The sequence below is a fragment of the Stigmatopora argus genome, chromosome 5, assembly GCF_051989625.1.
Source record: "Stigmatopora argus isolate UIUO_Sarg chromosome 5, RoL_Sarg_1.0, whole genome shotgun sequence".
Taxonomy (NCBI): Eukaryota; Metazoa; Chordata; class Actinopteri; order Syngnathiformes; family Syngnathidae; genus Stigmatopora; species Stigmatopora argus.
In genome coordinates, this window is record NC_135391.1 from 20,576,725 (window position 1) to 20,591,253 (window position 14,529).

General features: G+C 41.6%; 1 protein-coding gene across 23 annotated transcripts in view; it reads left to right on the forward strand.

The window, feature by feature from the left end:
* The first annotated feature begins 977 nt into the window (after window positions 1-977).
* Window positions 978-14,529, forward strand: part of ttc16 (tetratricopeptide repeat domain 16) — a 118,386-nt gene continuing 104,834 nt past the window's right edge. For 7 of the 23 annotated variants that reach the window (XM_077600093.1, XM_077600094.1, XM_077600100.1 and 4 more), the window contains exon 1: window positions 9,222-9,417. In XM_077600093.1, coding sequence (XP_077456219.1) covers window positions 9,397-9,417 — 21 coding nt within the window. In that variant the 5' untranslated portion in view covers window positions 9,222-9,396. Of the gene's footprint in view, window positions 1,112-9,008; window positions 9,175-9,220; window positions 9,418-14,529 lie in introns of those variants that run through there. The other 16 variants (XM_077600091.1, XM_077600108.1, XM_077600111.1 and 13 more) reach the window with 11 other exon arrangements.

A 14,529-nucleotide genomic window follows, 5' to 3' on the forward strand; every position in this document is an offset into this window, starting at 1 on the left:
GGGGAAGACAGGCTTTGATGTGTTTCAGTACCAATTTTCCAAATCACTTAGTGATGATTGGTGTGAGAGCTACTGAGCTGTAGTCGCTCAGATTGTTAGCGGATGACTGCTTGGGTACTGGGATGATGTTGACCAATTTCAGACAGGCTGGGACGGCGGCTTGTTCTAGTAAAAGGTTGAAAATGCCTGTGAAGACTGGTGCTAGTTGGTCAGCACAAGCCTTAAATACTTTGCTTGGTATCCCATCCGGTCCTGTGGCCTTCCGGGGGTTGACTGTACGGAGCACACGTCTCACATCCACTACCTCCACAATGAGTGGGGTGTAGCTTTTTCCCAAGCTTGGTGTGGGATGTTGAAGTGGTGTGACTGGTTGGTGGGCTTGGGACTCAAAGCGGGCAAAAAAGTTGTTTAGGTCCTCTGCCAGGCCCTTTTAGATGGTGAGAGTCCGTATGCTCTGCCACATCGGGGGTTGTCAAATTGCCGTTCTATCTTCACCTTGTAGTTTGCTTTGGCAGCCATAATCCCTCTTTTCAAGTTGGCGCAGCTGTGCTGTAGAGTGCCCTGTCACCAGAAGGCTGCATCTCGGGCCCGGAGAAGTGATTGGACCTGGCTGGTCATCCACGGCTTACAGTTTGGGTACACCTGGATGGTCTTCTCCACAGTGACCGTAGCCAATTTGCATAATAAGAATAAATCTGATGAAGTGTGATAGGTTCACCAATAGGCATTCCCTAAATGCACGCACAAATAAAGAGAAAAAGACAGTATTCTGTAATTTTGAACTGAAGGGGGAATGTGCAGACATAGGAAAGTTCAGTTCAATAATGTACGGAGAAGGAACGCAGTGTGCAGAAGTCTCCGCAGCTTGCATCATTATCAGCAAAAACTATCAATAACCAAAGCGTCAGCGGCTCCCAGCTGGCTACGGGGCTGAGTCATCATAAAGATTCACCACCAATCCTACTTCCCAATATAAAGGTTTTGTCTCGCGAGTGAACCATCGACGGACTTTCACTCAACATTTGGTGACCCCGACGCTGAAAGGGGGAAGAGACCTCCTCTCCATATGCACTTAGCTCTTGGATGAAATCGTGGCGCGACAATTGATAGGGTAAGAAGAAATTTATCTTCTTAAGTTTGATTTTGCTCTGAGCCTTACAAATGTATAAGGAGACTTGGAAATGAAATGTGAGTTTGGAGTCAGATGTTAAAATAGTAAATCTGTCCAAATGCCATTTAGAACTGTGCGGCCTAAGGCAGTGATATAATAAGGGAAATACCGTTTGGAACGGGACGACCAAGGGCAGCGATATCATCGAAACAAAACGTTTGGAATGTAGTGCTAATCCATAAAATACAGTGAAAGGTGCGATTCAGCTTTCAAGACGGTTTAAGAGATAGTAATTTGGTGTAGTGACAGTACTGAGATGGACAGAGAATTTGATCGTGAGAAACAATGGTTTGACCTAAGGATTATACCTGAGAGTGACCATAAGGTGTTGCCAAGGGACCAGTTGAAAAACGCTATTAAGGTGGGTGTGGAGGCCCTCCCTGAATGCAAGAGAAAGGAGCGGAAAAAAAAAGCGAGTTGAATAAATGAATGCATTACTGTTGTAAGGGTGAATGGATACCACCATTGTTGTCTACAGCGTCATTGGTGTTTATCATGAAGGAAATTGAAAAATGTTTTTGAAGCGGAAGGAGGAATTAGAGATAGAAGTTGTGGCAACCTATTTTTTTTCTGTGAAAGGCAGGAAGGCTAGAGCGGGGTTGAAAAAAGTCAGAGAGTTGCTAGAAAAGGCCTGATTACTGAGAATGGGAAGTTCTCTTTGGATAGCATTAGGATAGCGCGTTTGCAAGTTGCCTCTCTGATTGAGTTGGGAGATAAGAAGGCACCCAGTGCCCCTCCCGCTGCTCCTCTCGCACCGCCGCCCCACAATCTGAAAAAAAAAAAAAAAAAAAAAAAAAAACCTCCCTACACTGAGAGTAAGGAAATGCTGAGAGAAGCGACCGACTTGGCGTGCCCCGTTTTGACGGTGTCAAAAGGCTCATTGTTGTGTGATTGGGACAAGTAAAAAACTAACTAGATGAAAATCGCAAAACTGCCGATAATATAGCAGCGGCTTTGGCTTCAGGTGTCACTGCTGCAATAGAAGACATGCAGGTATTGTTTGACCGCCTGGTAGAAAAGAGCAACCATAATACCGATTTTCGACAACAAAAGTTCATCTCAATACTTTGTTATGTACCCTATGTTGGCAATAACGGAGGCCAAACGTTTTTTTTTGTTGACAACTTGCTAGCATAGTTAGCATGCTTTGTGGCAAAGTGCTGGCTAATATTATACTCTTTAAAAAACGCCACATTTTCTTGGCATATTAGGCAAACAGCAGATGATGGGTGTTCAGCGAAAAAATATTTAGTTGTCCACTCTGTATTGAACACGAAATATTATGTCCACTTTTGTTTTCTTAGGTCCGCTCATCTTTACAGAGGGGCTGATGGGTCGATCGAGAAGGGTCAGAGGGTAAAGTGCAAACGTGGAGTAATAGGCCTGTGCTTCACCTCAACAAAGCCAATGCATCTACAGTGCTATCTAGTGGAGAACATTACAATTGCACGGAAAATAAAAAAATAACAAGGTTTATTAATTAAATATTATCAAGTTCGGCGGGCCGGATTCAAACATTTAACGGGCCGCATGTGGCCCCCGGGGCGAAGTTTGCCCATGCCTGCGCTAACCACACAGCCGCTGGGCCGCCCGGTCAATATCATAAGGAAGTGAATATGCCTTTGTAACTGCAAAATATCAAATTATTCAATTTGAAACAAAGTAAGTTTATCTTGATGACAACCTGATGCTTTTTAATGACAGAAATTACAATTTTATTACCAGAAGTTTAAGACGTTGGTTCTAATGTCGAAATATCTCGATTTTTTTCGATGGTTCATATTACAGTGGTACCTCGAGATATGAGCTTAATTCGTTCCCGGACTGAGCTCATATGTCGATATTCTCGTAATTCGAACGAACGTTTCCCATTGAAATGAACTAAAAACAAATTAATTCGTTCCAACCCTCTGAAAAAACACCCAAAACAGAATATTGGATTGAAAAAAAGTTTTATTTCTTCTAATCACCATCTATTAAGAAAGTAACACATAACTAGTGGTTTAATATTACTAAGATGCAGTGGCGGTTGGTGCATTTCCTAGTGACGCCTTCAGCAAAAACTATTTTATGGCTATAAAACCTCTACTGCAGCTACAGCTGCGACACAAAAAATAATCAATAAATCAATGCACAAAAATGGGGTAAAATCCACTTCCTACCAGCATTTAATGATAAAATACAAATACTGGAGCTTTTCAGACATTACAACCGGGCCAGGGGGGTGAATTTCCTGGGAAAAGACAGCGATAAATGTCAATGGCGTGCCGGCAAACATTGCCCGAAAATGGGGTAAAATACAGCCGAAAACAGCATTTATTGATTAAGTACAAATACTGGAGCTTTTTAGACATCAGAACCGGGCCCGGAGTATCATTTCCCCAGGAAAAAGACAGCGATGAACGTCGATACGTCCATATGCGAAACGGCAAAAATTGCACTAAAATGGGGTAAAATCCATTTCCTAGCAGTATTTATTGATTAAATACAAATACTGGAGCTTTTCATACATTACAACTGGGCCACAGGGGTGATTTCCCTGGGAAAAGACAGTGATCGATGTCAATGGCGAAACGGCTAAAATTGCACTAAAATGGGGTAAAATCCACTTCCTAGCAGCATTTAGTGATTAAATACAAATACTGGAGCTTTTCAGACATTACAACCGGGCCAGGGGGGTGATTTTCCCGGGAAAAGACAGCGATGGATGTCCATGGCGAACCGGGAAAAATTGCACTAAAAAGGGGTAAAATCCACTTCCTAGCAGCATTTATTGATTAAATACAAACACTGGAGCTTAAATACAAACACATATAACAAACAAATTTAAATGAACTTGGATTACGATGCAGATACACTCAAAAATAAGTTTAATCTAACCTTACACTAAACTTAATTCTAATTTTGTTTTACATTTTTATACCATTCTTCCGGCCGGGTTGGCTCTGTTTGCCCTGCCTCCAACCTGACCTTTAGTATCGATGGGCTGTTTGCTGTTGTATTCCCTTCAAAATATTCCAAAAATGATGCACACAAATGTCCTCACAATAGGATAACGCACGACCACTTGCCAACGAGAAGTAGTCTTGAATTAGCGATCACTCCGCTAACAGGAGCTAACAGGCTAAGGGAGGAAAAAACACTGAAAAAAATGCAAAGCTCCGCCCAGTGCTCGCAGAGACATTATAAAGAGGGAGTTGCAACCAGAAATATTACACGAGGAGTTGCGGAGCCAGTTCCCCTGATGTTCTTATCATTTTAAGTAATATAATAATAATAATCGGACATAGGCCCTGTCGCCATCATCAACAACAAAAAGCCTACTTGTCATTACACCCAAAAACTGCGTATGACGAAATTGGTGGTGCTTCTCCATAAGCTGCGTTTACTCGGCAAAAGACTTAAATAAGTGATAGTTACGGACTTGTAATTTGGCATTCTGCTGTTATGGATACAGGTCATTTACCTCTCACTGTCTTTCACTTACCTTCAGTCAGCTAGTAGGAGGCAGACCACCACCCAAACATCTTTTCATATTACCTCAGAAGGGAATGTGTGTTGTGTTACCGCAAATTTAGAGTTCTGATGGATGTGGGGGAAAAACTGTCCTTAAGCCTATTTGTCCGTACTTTGTGGGACCTATAGCGTCTGCCAGAGGGCAGCAGCTGGAACAGATTGTGACCAGGGTGGTAAGGGTCCCCTATGATGTTCCTGGCTCTGCTGAGGTAACGAGGGCTGGCAATGTCTTCCAGTGAGGGCAGAGAGCAGCCGACAATCCTCTGGGCAGTGTTAATCACTTTCTGCATGTTCCATATATACCTCGTAGTAGCGATCGCTCCGGCATTCGCACTCAGTGACGGAAAAAAACACTGAAAAAGATGCAACACTCCGCCCAGTGCTCGTAGATATCTGTTATATACGAAAGATATGCGAAAAAAAAGCCAGTGCGCTACAATGATAAACAGCCTCTCATGTTTTGGCCGCCTGGCTTTCTCGCCTCTCGAAATGCTCGTATGTAGGGGTGCTCGTACGCCGAGGTTCTGCAATAGTTGTCACTTTCGAACAAGAAATAAAAAGAAAAAAAATCTAAGCGGAATTTAGTTTTATTTCATTATCACACATTTACAATCATTTCCTTTCTGTTTTCGAAAGGAAGGGTGTTGGCTGCACGTAGACAAATTCAAAAAGGAAGTAACGTAAGCATAACCAGGAACTGTGTCCATAGCGTTATAGTGTTCATCAACTCTCTGGGTGCAATAATAGCATGGGATGCACATTATGCAGGTATCAAGGCTGATATTTTAGCAATCGACCGCAAGACCTTCGATCAGCCTTAACAACTATTGGGATGTGGTGACATGGTAAAAGGTACGGACCCATCTATCAAGGCTACTCGCGCCTGGCCAGTCAAAGCACGTTTAACTAGGTAAGACGGCAGCGCCCTAGTTAAGATAGCGACGTCCTGAGCGAGCAGTGACAGTCAAAAAAGAGTTTTTTTTCACGTTTTATGCATGATACGTTTTTTTTTCTTGGATTTCATTCATAGACGTTGAAATAAATTTTGTTTAGCATTTGATCTGTTTATCTTTTCTCTATTTTGAAATAAATGACCGTATTGCCCGTATTGTCTTGCGTTATGGCGTCATGGCATTATGGCATTATGGTGTCATGTTTCGTCTTCGTCACCTTGCAGTTTCATGCATGTCATCTTTTTATACACATAAACCATGCCCTCGATTCAGTCATCTTTTTTTCTACCAATAAATGTGGCTTATATGCGAGTAAATACGGTAAGCGTTTTACCAATCACATTACAGCCATTATTTGTGTCCAGAAATCTCCCTGGAGGCCATCACAATCAGTTCTGTGGGCCCTGTAGCATAAAATAAGTGTCGATAAAACTGTTGCTTTAACCAATAAGCTTTCGAGTTGGCGACACCAAGGCCTTCTCGCAGGCGTAGTTTTAACAAACTATGTTTGGCTAGTGATAAAGCGTACTAGCCAGACCTAGCAAACTGTAGCTGTGGCGACCTGCACAAGCAAATATTTTGGATTTAATAGCGGTTTTGTCAACCCACAATGGATGACGGAGGAGAATAAATGGATTTGGTTGCAGATTTAATGTCAAGGCCATTTTTCAAGACGGACTTTTCAAGAAAAGCTGGACATCATTAAGAAAGGTTGGGCAACTCCGAAAGTAGGCTGCAGTAGCTAGCCAGTTTAGCAGAAAAAAACTGAAAATCACTTTGTTTGATTTTTAAAGAATGTATTTGCAAATCATGGTGGAAAATAAGTATTTGGTCAATACCAAAAGTTCATCTCAATACTTCGTTATGTACCCTTTGTTGGCAATAATGGAAGCCAAACATTTTCTGTAACTCTTCAAAAGCTTTTCACACACTTGCTGGTATTTTGGCCCATTCCTCCATGCAGATCTTCTCTAGAGCAATGAAGTTTTGGGGCTGTCGTTGGGCAACACAGACTTTCAACTCCCTCCACAGATTTTCTATAGGGTTGAGATCTGGAGACTGGGTAGGCCACTCCAGGACCATGAAATGCTTCTTACGAAGCCACCCCTTTGTTGCCTTGGCTTGTGTGTTTGGGATCATTGTCATGCTGAAAGACCCAGCCACGTCTCATCTTCAATGTCCTTGCTGATGGAAGGAGATTTTCACTCAAAATCTCTCCATACTTTGACCACCCTCTTCCCCCACCGTAACAATTGTTATGGGCACAGGAAATGGCCAAAAATCAGGCCAAAATAGCAAATTTTTCCAATTTCCTGCTCGGTTTGGGACTTGGGTGCCAGAGACTTTTTTGTGCAGTTTGGGGCAAAGTATTGACTCACCAAATTTTATAGCTCGACATTGAAAAAGGCCATAAAACTCAATTTTAATTTTTTTTAGGGAGCACTGCTGTCTTTTTTTAAATGATTTTCCCAAAATCCCCACCATTTGTAAAAAAAATTCCAAGATCTATTGATCCGCCAATTTTTTTGCACACGGGTGTTAAGGTTCTCCAAAAAAGCAAGTTAGTTTAGTCAATGATCAACCAATGTTTGCCAACGTGCCAGACTTACTATATTGCCAAACACTTCCAAGGCCAATGTTCAATCATTCAGATCTTTGACCTGATTGACAAGTGTCATATTTGTCTTGGTTTTGTAGGTGGGTGTGGCTAAACAACAGAATGATGCCCCCTTTAAGGTTTCATCGAAATTTCAAACTGACCTAACTCAGCTGTAATTAAACAATTTTAGTCCAAACTTCCCAAGTTCATTGAGTCGTGCCCTAAACAGGCAAGTAGGGATGATATTCAACAATTCTACACCGCCAACATTCATTCGTTTTCTGAACCACCTATCCTCACTAGGTTCGCAGGGGGTGCTGAAGCCGATCCCAGCTCACTTTACAATCATTACCTTTCTGTTTTCGAAAGTAAGGGTCACCCTGAATTGGTGGCCAGCCAATTGCAGGGCACGAGGAGACGGACAACCATTCACTCTCACAATCATACCTCGGAGCAAGTTAGAGTGTTCAACCAGCGTACCATGCAGGTTTTTTGGAATGTGGTAGGAAACTAGAGTACCCGGAGAAAACCCAGGCAAGCCCGAACATGCAAACTCCACACAGGAGGACCGACTTGGGATCGAACCCTTTTTTTCTGTCTGTGAGGAAGCACGTACAGCCAGGAAATTTTCAATGTGTGTTCCCGGTGGCCCAAATCGAATATTGCTTTGGTTTCAGTGGCTCCTCTTCAATTTTTGTCATTTTGAACCACCACAACTTGCAACTTTATTGCAATGTATCTGCCCCAAACTTTGTATGCTTTATCATAGTTACATCCTGAATAGGGTCATTTGCGAATACTCTACTACGCCAATTAGTAGCAACAAAAAGTAAGTTTTTTCCACTCAGTTTTAGTCCAGGTTACCTTTGTTATACCATATTTCAAGCCATGCGAGTTCTGTTGCAAAATTGTTTCCAACTCTCAAGATGTTCTTTCAGGCATTTGAGTGTAGGGTGCATTGTGAGTCCTACAATAGGTTTGTTGTGGAGTTTTGTAGAACAAAACTTTGTTGAACAAAAGTTCTCTTTTTCGATTGGTTCTTTCATTGTTTCTCCTCTTCTTTCTTTCCTTGCATGACTTCTCCCATTAGTAGCTAGATTATATGGTTCTATATCTAATAAAGGTTCTATTTGAGATGTCCACAAATGATTTATTAAATATTTTTCACAGCTTTTATGAGCGCTGTCGGATCGTGATGGTAAACCCAAATTTTATTTTTTTAAAGTTTTTCACACAGTTTCTACCAGACATACAATTATTGGTGATCTTATGGTGGAACCATTGTAAGTACGATCAGTGTGTATGTGTGTTTATAGGTTCTGTTTCAGATTCAGATTTTTTCCTATGAGGGTTATCTGCACGTCTTATGTTTAATCAATGTACATGGTGTAAAATGCTGCCCCCTAGCACACGAGGACAAATCCCATTTTGAGCATTAAGAGCCAGTCGAAGGTTCTTGTTTTTGTTGTTCTTGGGCATTGGCCACTTTCAGCTCCATTTTTATCGAGGCATAGGGGAGCATTGTGGGAAGTAGGGACTCGTCAAGGGAGGAAACGGCGAGGTGTGAAGTACACGTCCATGGCCAGCTTCAGACTTAAGTCCCATTTAGAAGTTTCAGCGACCACCTCACCCAAAATCCCCCACTCCTCCAAAGCACTACAAACAGCCTGCTGATTTAAGAGGAAGACGGATGCGAGCAAACACCTTACCACCCTCTTTCCTCCCTCACTTTCAATTTTCCTAGCTCTCTTCCTTGCGTCTCCTCACTCAATACTCACTCAGACACGCACAACTCAACAACCCCATCATAGACATAAAAAACACGCATACCCACTCACACGCATGCATGCGCACACACCACACACACATACTGAGCGCTATCCCTGACACAAAATCAGACGCCCTTGGACTGCAGTGGGGGAGGTGAGTTTGAGGTAATATGTGAAACCTGCTGCGTGAGTGTGTTTGTGCTTATTGATCTGTGTTCATGAGCCACACCACAACCACTGTGTGTTGCATGTTTCTTGTGCAGAGAATTGGCGTTCCTCTTTTAATTAGTTATTTTAAAGGTTACATCTGAGTTTCTACCAAAGATTCTAATCTAATTCTGTTTGCATTTCTACCAGACCATTCATCAGTTTTGCAAAAACGGTTTTATGGCAGGTTCCACCCATAAGGTATTTTAAAACATTTACTATGAGTTAATACTAATAATCTTTTCATGGGTTCATCTTTTCATCAGAATCTTTACCATTAGTAGAACTTTGTAATACTGTCCTGTAGAATGTTTGATACACATTTTTGAGGACCGAAGAGAAGAAAGATATTAGAGCTATTTTACTTGTTGCAACTTACATGACCAATTCTATCCCAAATGATCTACTAGGTTGTGTGCAAATTTTCCACCTGACAAGTGGAACTTTCATAGGTATTACTTGAGGATCATTGGAAGTTATTTTTCTTTATAGTGGCTCTACCATCACGTGTGTGTGTGTGTGTGTGTGTGTGTGTGTGTGTGTGTGTGTGTGTGTGTGTGCGTGCGTACGTGCCTAGCTACAGGTTCCATCATGGGTTGGCCATGAACCTCTATTATCGGTTATACTGTAAAAAGTAGTACACGACACAAAAGTTCTACATTTTCCAAAAAAGGTTTTTAAGAATTTATTTTATAGATTCTACCCTTGGTTAAGGTCATAGATTGTGCTCTAGGTTCTATCAGACATTCTTTAACAGCAGATATTGGAGGTTCCGTTTCTGATAGAGCTGTCAATAGCCTTATTATAGGTGCATTCATTGGCCATCCCAATGGCTCAATCAGATGTTCCAGACATGTTTTGCATTATATTTTTGTTTTTTCTTGGGTTCTTACATAGGGCCCATCAGAGGTTGTACCAAAGGTTTTATTGTAGGGGTAAGCCAGAGGCCCTCACACGTTTTTCTTCCAATATCTACTTTTCAAGGAGCCAACCTCCCACAAAGTTAATCTGTTATGGATTTTAATATACTAAACAAATGACCAAGTCAAAATGATTTATTTTAACCATATATTTATTCAGAAATAGATTGGGTATTTTTTAAACTCATTTTGGTACAAATTGAAAAAACACAAATGTACAATTCAACTTTATTTGTAAAGCATCATTTGTATGCGTGCATGTTAACAAAAGACAAGAGAGTGGTATTTTGAGTGGTTTCACCCAACATCTGATTCAAAGTTCATCACTCCTACACTTGAATCAATTGGAAATTCTATAACTGGCTATCATTTATTTATGAGTTCTACTCTAGGTTTTGACAAAGAACTTTTATTATAGCAGAGCTGCCAACCTCCATCGACCCCATTTCAGGAGTACCCTTGTCCCTTTTCCGGAGTATTTCCGGAGTGAATGCGATTTACGCAAAGTCAATATTAAAAAAAGCGTAGAACAATTTAAATCAAACTGTTATTATCATGTTTTTACATTAATTGAAATATTGTGTTTTTGTAAACTATTGAAAAAGTATAGCACAATGAAAATAAGTATCTTACTTACCAGTGCTGTGTACGCCTACTTCCTTTCGAACAACCCCGGAAATCATAGGATTTGTTTCAAAACAAAAGACAGATGGTTTAGTCAGCCTTAATAATATTTACTTCTCTGATGAAAAAACGAATTTCGAGGCATTTAAATTGGAAATTTGGTACTTTTTCCAAAAAAGTTGCTTCAAATTTTTTTTTGTGAACATTTTTGGGGATTTCTGGAGTTTAGGGAGGTTGTCTGGAGTCCTGGAGTGTGTGTTGCATTTCCGTAGAAACTCGGGAAATTCCAGAGTAGTTGGCAGCCCATTTATAGGTTCTACACAAAGATTTTCCATCATCTAGAATTTTTATTAATTTATTTTCCAAACCACGTATGCACACAAAGGTCGTGGGGGGTGCTAGAGCCTATGCTAGCCAACTATGGGTTGCAAGTGGGAGACATCCTGATTTGGTTGCCAGCCAATTGCTGAACACAAGACAATGGACAAACATTCACGTTCACATGCATACCTTAGGACAATTTAGCGTTTAACCAATTGACCAAACTAGAGTACAGTCATACATCTACTTACCAATGCCTCTATGTACGAAATTTTCAGGTTATGAAATTTTCTATATGCAAATTAGGGACTCGAGATACAAAAAGGACCAAGTTACGAAATCCCCCAAAAGTAAATGCATTTCCTTTTCCGTTATTTTATTTTGAAAAATATTGTCGCTGATGCGTTGATTCTCACTTAGGAGACCTGCTAACCTCTACTGGGGTCTCATTTCATCGCTCTTATTCTATCTCATATAATGACAATAAAAGCATTCAATTCAATTCAGTTGGCTGTCTCACAACAACCACCATCCATGTTTCAAGATTCTCTCTTACATACCTGTCCACCTCAGCTAAATGCTCCCCTTATTATCTCATCTCATCTCATCTTCTGAACCACTTTATCCTCACTAGGGTCGCGGGGGTGCTGGAGCCAATCCCAGCTGTCTCCGAGCCAGAGGCGGGGGACACCCTGAATTGGTGGCCAGGGGTCGCAGGGCACAAGGAGACGGACAACCATGCACACTCACTCATAGGGGCAATTTAGAGTGTCCATTCAGCCTCCCCTGCATGTTTTTGGAATGTGGAAGGAAACCAAAGTACCCGGAGGAAATCCACGCAGCACATATTTTCACACACACACGCACATAGGGCACAGTGGAGAAACATATTTTTATTGGTTACAATTCACCATATACTAACAGAGTAACAAATAACTAGTGGTTATGATGTTTAATAATAAAATGAGGCATTATTCAATACAAAGGGGAGTTCGCGGATGAGAGAGAGAGAGAGCGAGAGAGAGAGAAAGAGAGAGAGAGAGAGGGAGAGAGAGCGAGAGAGAGAGGGACTTGATGGATGGGCTCATGACAACATTAACTTTAAATTTAACTTAAATGAACTAAGATTCCTATACACACACTTTTAAAAAGTTTTAATTGGACATTACACTAAATTTAAACCTTTTTGTTCAATAACCAAGGCAAAGAGGTTAATATATTCCACCGCGACTTTCGAGCCGAACTTCCTGCTTCTCCATACGTATTGGCGAGCCAGCTCAGTCACGCGTACACTACTCATGTTTTTCGATTATTCAGTGCTTAATACCAATTGTCATCATATGCCTTTTCTTTGCATTACCCTTCATTGCACCGGCTTTCTTTGGACCCATTGAGTTTCCCTTAATTCTGCACCGACTAACGCAAAAAAACACGAAAAAATGCAACGCTCCACCCAGTGCTCGTAGAGGCGAGAAAGACAGTGTGCAGACTCTTGCGGCCACCTTGGCTGTCTCGTATGCTCGTATCTCAAAATTTGTCTCGTATCTCAAGGTAAATATTTTGCTCGTAATTTTACCCGTATCTCACGAGGGCCGTGGAACGAATTAGATAATTTACATATAAAGTACACCTCTACTTATGAAACTTTCAAGTTGCAAAAAAAGTTCTGGAACCAATTAATTTCGTTGGTAGAGGTAAGACTGTACTTGGACAAAAGTCACGCAGAACATGCAAACTCAGCAAAGTAAGGTCAGATCACGCTGAGGATTGAATCATAGATATCAGAACTGTGAGATGGATGGAGTCACTACTCTTCCACTGGGCCACTCTAACATTTTTTATTAAAGGAATTTCTCTTCTTTTCTGGTTTTCCCTGAGGGTCCCTCTGTAGTTTCGCCATCGGTTCTATTAGAGAGTCCATCTAACTTTGTTTTTAGGTTGTTTCAATGTTTGAGCACTGGCTCCCCTCAAGGCTGTGTACAGAGTCCTCTTCTGTACTCCCTGTACACTTATGACTGTACACCAACCCACCAGTCTAACTACATCATCAAATTTGCTGATGACACCACTGTGGTCGGATTCATCTCAGAAGGGGATGAGGCGGCCTATAGAGACGAGGTCAACAAACTGTCTTTGTGGTGCTCGATGAACAACCTCACACTGAACAACACAAAAACTAAAGAAATAATCCTGGACTTCCGCAAACAGCACAGATCTGGCCCCACTCCTCATGAATGGAGTTCCTGTATACAGGGTCCAGTCCTTTAAATTCCTGGGGGTCCACGTCACGGACAAGCTCTCCTGGTCCACAAACACCACCGCAGTAGTGAAGAAGGCCCAGAAACGACTCAATTTCCTGAGGGTACTCAGGAGGAACAACTTGGACACTAAGCTTCTGGTAACTTTCTATAAAGCCACTGTGGAGAGCATCCTGGCATACGGCATCACAGTGTGGTACGCTGGAAGCACGGCAGCAGACAAAAAGGCCATGCAGAGAGTGATTAACACTGCCCAGAGGATCGTCGGCTGCTCTCTGTCCTCACTGGAAGATATTGCCAGCCCTCGTTACCTCAGCAGAGCTGGGAACATTGTTGGGGACCCGGATTACCCTGGTCACAACCTGTTCCAGCTGCAAGTCTGAAACTATCACTTGGTTGGGCTCTTGCCTGGGAAATGCGCACTTTGTGGAGAAGCACTTTCAATTTCGTCATACGCAGCTGGGTATGATGACAATTAGGCTTTTGTCTAGTCAATGATGATGACAAGCCTAAGTCTGATTTCATTCATATTCTAGGCAGCAGAATTATTTCCACAAGATTATTTGGGTCGAGATTTTTTTTTTAGATGATCCTTCATGTATTCTACTTTGTGTGCTCATCAGAATTTCAACCAGAGCAGGGGTGGTCTGTCAATGTTTCTCATGATCTTAATAAGAATAAGAATAAGAATATATTGCAGAGGCAAAAAATTCTAAATCTTGGATTGGATTGGATTGGATTGGATAACTTTATTCATCCCGTATTCGCGAAATTTCATTGTGACAGTAGCAAGAGGGTGAGAATGCAAATACAGGAAATACATTTTAGACATAAATAGATAGAAAGAAACCAAGCCACGCGACGGGTGGGGCCGAGTCGCAAAGGCCGCAGAACAACAAAGCAAAAAGCACAAAGTACAAAGCAAAGCAAAGTATATGGGATCATTAAGAATCATTAAATCAAACCATTAAGACAGAAAAGCGGCAAAAACACAAAACAAGCAAGAGCGGACGGAGTTACCGCTACCGGCTCCCACTTGAGCGGCGCCATCTTGGTTGCAGTAGCAAAAACGGATACAGACTCAAGAAAAAGTCATTGTAGAGTTGGATAAAACTGGAACCACACACAGGAAGTCTTCCACAAGATGGGGAACTTCTGCAGACTGTGACCGAGGTTGAAAATATGCAGAG